The sequence below is a fragment of the Colobus angolensis genome, unplaced genomic scaffold (genome assembly GCF_000951035.1).
Source record: "Colobus angolensis palliatus isolate OR3802 unplaced genomic scaffold, Cang.pa_1.0 Scaffold582, whole genome shotgun sequence".
In the NCBI taxonomy this organism is placed as follows: Eukaryota; Metazoa; Chordata; class Mammalia; order Primates; family Cercopithecidae; genus Colobus; species Colobus angolensis.
The window spans coordinates 68058-72831 of NW_012119399.1; the positions used below are offsets into that span (position 1 = coordinate 68058).

Below are 4774 nucleotides of genomic sequence, written 5' to 3' on the forward strand. Positions count from 1 at the left end.
ACACCACAACCTGCGCCTCCGGGTTCAACTGATTCTCCTGCCTCAGCCTCCTGAGTAGCACGCCACCATGCCAGGCTAATTTTTGTATTTTTAGTAGAGATAGGGTAGCACTATGTTGGCCAGGCTAGTCTTGAACTCCTGACTTTGTGATCTGCCCACTTTGGTCTCCCAAAGTGCTGGGATTACAGGCATGAGTCACCGCGCCCGGCATGACTTTATTTCTTTAATAAATCATTTTAATTATAAATTTATTAAACTACTTAATAAAAAGAAATGTAATTCCAGGACTTTGGGAGGCCAAGGTGGGCTGATTACCTGATTTCAGAAGTTTGACACCAGCCTGGGCAACAAGGCAAAACCCTGTCTCTAACAAAAAAAAAAGGTGGGGGGGAACAACAACAACAATTAGTTGGGTTTAATGGCATGTGCCTGTAACCCAGCTACTTAAAAGGCTGAAACTAGAGGATTATCTGAGTTTGAGAGACTGAGGCTGCAGCTCACAGCCATTACCACGCCATTGCAAACCAGTCTGGTTGACAGAGTGAGACCCTATTTCATTAATTAATTAATTAATTAAAAGAAAAAGAAAGAAGATGCCTGAGTGGCTTAAGAAAAAAAGCATACAATATGTTCCTACAAGAGACCAATTTTAGTACTGAGTCAAATAGTGAGTAAGTCACAGAATGGAAAAAAATCTGTATTTCATGCAAATAGCAGCCACAATTGGGTGAGGTAGTCATAATTATATTGGATACAATATGCTTTAAGTCAAGTACTAGTATGAGACAAAGATTGTTATTATATAATAGTAAAATGGGTCAATTTACCAGGGATCTATAACTATTATATTTATACGTACAGGTAGGTATAACAAAGGGCTCCAAAATACATAAATATTGACAAAAGTGAAGCAAGAAATACATAGCAACAAAATAGCTGCAGACACTGAGACCCCATTATCAATAATAAATAATAAATAGAAAATTGATGTAAAAGATTAAGAAAACAAAATGTAGATAACATTATAGATTGTAATATTTTGCATACAGAGAAATATCTGAGAGTAGATAATTTACAAAGAAAAAAGGTTTATTTGCCTCAGAGTTCAGCAGACTGTACAAGAAGTATGTGCCTGCATCTGTTTCTGGTGAGGGTCTCAGGAAGCTTATAATCACAGTGGAAGGCGAAGAAGAACTGCACATATCACATGGTAAAAGACAGAGCAAGGGTGAGGTAAAAGAACCAGGTTCTTTTAACATAGTTTCTCAAAATTATACAGATATTTGTGTGTCCCCAACAACAATGGAAAAGCAATCAGGTTGTGCAGTCCCTTATATGCCACGAACACAACTTTGGCTCTCATTGTAAACTTGAAGGGAGATCACCAAAATGAAAATAGAATCCTTAGAGAACTTTAAAGCACAAGACAGAAGATGCCTCTACCTGATAGTAAAATTTTAAAAATCTCAGTCTTCTCAGAAACTACTTCTTTTGGAGCACATCTTCTCAGGTCACATTTGAGAACTGGCTTTCTCCTTGACCTCTGGACCTCTCATCTGTGGTGTTTGTTGTATTCACTCTCACATACCTGGGGGTTTAGTTACCATCTCATTTCTCTTCATATTCCAAGCTCTTTCCCTTGCTTCAGACAAGCTATCAAGTCTAGCTTGGAGACTGCAATACCTGTTTTATTAAAAATAAATAACACAAATATTGCTCATATTCCACAAATAATGTGCTCATTAAAGAGAATGTAATAGAATATTCTAGTAAATTGATCCCCCAATACTAATTTATAATATACATTTCTAAATATTTAGAAAATATTTTCAATTTGTATAGGCCCTTAATTTTACTACCTGGTACTACTGAATCAAAAATTGGTGGTGGCAATGAGATTTTAAGGTGTGGGCAACTGTATTTTATGCCACTAAATTTCTGCAATTTTCACTAATCTAGAGTGAAAAATACAGATCTGCTCAGAAATGTGAAATGTTCAGGTAAAAATGAAACATCTTTAAAAAATTCCTCTTGGCTGGGTGTGGTGGCTCACACCTGTAATCCCAGCATTTTGGGAGGCCAAGGCGGGTGGATCACAAGGTCAACAGATCAAGACCTTCCTGGCCAATATGGTGAAACCCTGTCTCTACTACAAATACAAAAAAAATTAGCCAGGTGTGGTGGTGCATGCCTGTAGTCCCAGCTACTCGGGAGGCTGAGGCAGGAGAATCGCTTGAACCTGGGAGGCAGTGAGCCAAGATTGCACCACTGTACTCCAGCCTAGGCAACAAGAGTAAAACTCCTCAAAAAAAAAAAAAAAACTCTCTACAGTTACAAATCCCTGTTTTCAGAAAACTCATTTACGGTAAGCATAAATCACCAAAACATATTCTACAGAAAAGAGAAATGAAACCTATAGAATATAATAGGAGTTGTTTAATTAAAATTATCCTCACCCAGGAAGAGCAGGTTTCTGTAGTTCTCTAACATAACATCCCTATATAAAGTCTGCTGAGCCATGTCCAGGCATTGCCACTCCTCCAGAGAGAATTCTATGGTCACATCCTGAAATGTCAACAGTCCCTGAAAAACACAACGAAAGACACACATATATTTCCCAAGTGGCCATGGGCAGAATTTTTCATTTCACTCAAGATGAAATGATAGAATAAAGAGAACAGTTTCTAACTTACAGGGATGACCGAACGTATCCACTAAAATAATTTTCAACACAGAAATATTCTCTAATGTATTCTCAATTTCTGAGAAAAAAGAATGGCATAAGATCCACAACACCAGTGTACATAAGATACTTTGCCGGATAACAAAGTATAAAATTAAGGGCATGATAACAAACATGTATATTTTTTAGTGCTATATTTACATGATACAGAAGAAGTCTTGTATATTTTTCAGATCAAAAAGACATGCTGAGTTAGAAGACACCTCTCAAATTTTAATGTATGCAATTAACTGGAGATCTTGTCATGCATATTTATTTCAGAAGATCTAGAATAAAGTCTGAGTTTCTGAATTTGTGACAAGCTCACCAGTAATGCCTGTTTTGGGCCCAAAAAAGAATCTTTTGTCAAACATTCACCAAGTAGAGGAGCCTGTTTTTCCCAGTTTTTCTGGCCTGTAAACAAAGATAAGAGACCTCATTTTCCAAAGATAGATATATGCAAAGAAAATCTAAGAAATAAAGGCAGGTGCCAGATTAAATGTGATCACTGGTGCACATCAGCTGCATAAAGATACTTTAAAGGCTGGGCACAGTAGCTCATTCCTGTAATCCCAGCACTTTGGGAGGCTGAGGTGGGAGGATCACGAGGCCAGGAGTTCAAGCCCAGCCAGGCCAACATGGTGAAACCCCATCTCTACCAACAGTACAAAAATCAGCCAGCCATGGTGGTGCACACCTGTCGTCTCAGCTATTCCAGAGGCTGAGGCAGGAGAATCGCTTGAACTCAGGAGGCGGAGGCTGCAGTGAGCTGAGATCACACCACTGCACTCCAGCCTGGGTGACAGAGTAGGACTGTCTCAAATGACAACAAAAAAAGATACTTAATAATGAAGAGAAAACTAATTTATAGTGAAAAAATCTGTCGGAGAGCTCTTTAACCAAGTGAATCATTAACATCAACTGCATTAGGACAAATTTATTTTATTTATTTATTTATTTATATTATACTTTAAGTTCTAGGGTACATGTGCACAAGGTGCAGGTTTGTTACGTATGTATACATGTGCCATGTTGGTGTGCTGCACCCATTAACTCGTCATTTACATTAGGTGTATCTCCTAATGCTATCTCTGCCCCCTCCCCACACTCCACAACAGGCCCCAGTGTGTGATGATCCCCTTCCAGTGTCCAAGTGTTCCCATTGTTCAATTCCCACCTATAAGTGAGAACATGAGGTGTTTGGGGTTTTTGTCCTTGCGACAGTTTGCTGAGAATAATGGTTTCCAGCTTCATCTATGCCTCTACAAAGGACATGAACTCATCCTTTTTTATGGCTGCATAGTGTTCCATGGTGTATATGTGCCACATTTTCTTAACCCAGTCTATCATTGATGGACATATGGGTTGGTTCCAAGTCTTTGCTGTTGAGAATAGTGCCACAATAAACATATGTGTTCATGTGTTTTTATAGCAGCACGATTTATAATCCTTTGGGTATACACCCAGTAAAGGGATGGCTGGGTCAAATGGTATTTCTAGTTCTTGATCCTTGAAGAATCGCCACACTGTCTTCCACACTGGTTGAACTAGTTTACAGTCCCACCAGCAGTGTAAAAATGTTCCTATTTCTCCACATCCTCTCCAGCATCTTCTGTTTCCTGGCGTTTTAATGATTGCCATTCTAACTGGTGTAAGATGGTATCTCACTGGGGTTTGACTGGCATTTCTCTGATGGCCAGTGATAATGAGCATTTTTTCATGTGTCTGTTGGCTGCATAAATGTCTTCTTTCGAGATGTGTCTGTTCATATCCTTCGTCCACTTTTTGATGGGGTTGTTTTTTTCTTGTAAATGTGTTTGAGTTCTTTGTGTAGATTCTGGATACTAGCCCTTTGTCAGGTGAGTAGATTGCAAAAATTTTTCCCATTCTGTAGGTTGCCTGTTCACTCTGATGGTAGTTTCTTTTGCTGTGCATAAGCTCTTTAGTTTAATTAGATCCCATTTGTCAACTTTGGCTTTTGTTGCCATTGCTTTTGGTGTTTTAGACATGAAGTCCTTGCCCATGCCTATGTCCTGAATGGTACCGCCTAGG

At 38.8% G+C, this 4774-nt stretch overlaps 1 protein-coding gene across 1 annotated transcript in view; it reads right to left on the minus strand.

Annotated features, from left to right (window-relative positions):
* LOC105526271 (zinc finger protein 729-like) overlaps positions 1–4774 on the minus strand; it is a 55490-nt gene that overhangs the window by 12943 nt on the left and 37773 nt on the right. Inside the window, 3 exon segments of the mRNA XM_011962214.1 lie at positions 1589–1630; positions 1633–1683; positions 2457–2583. Coding sequence (XP_011817604.1) covers positions 1589–1630; positions 1633–1683; positions 2457–2583 — 220 coding nt within the window.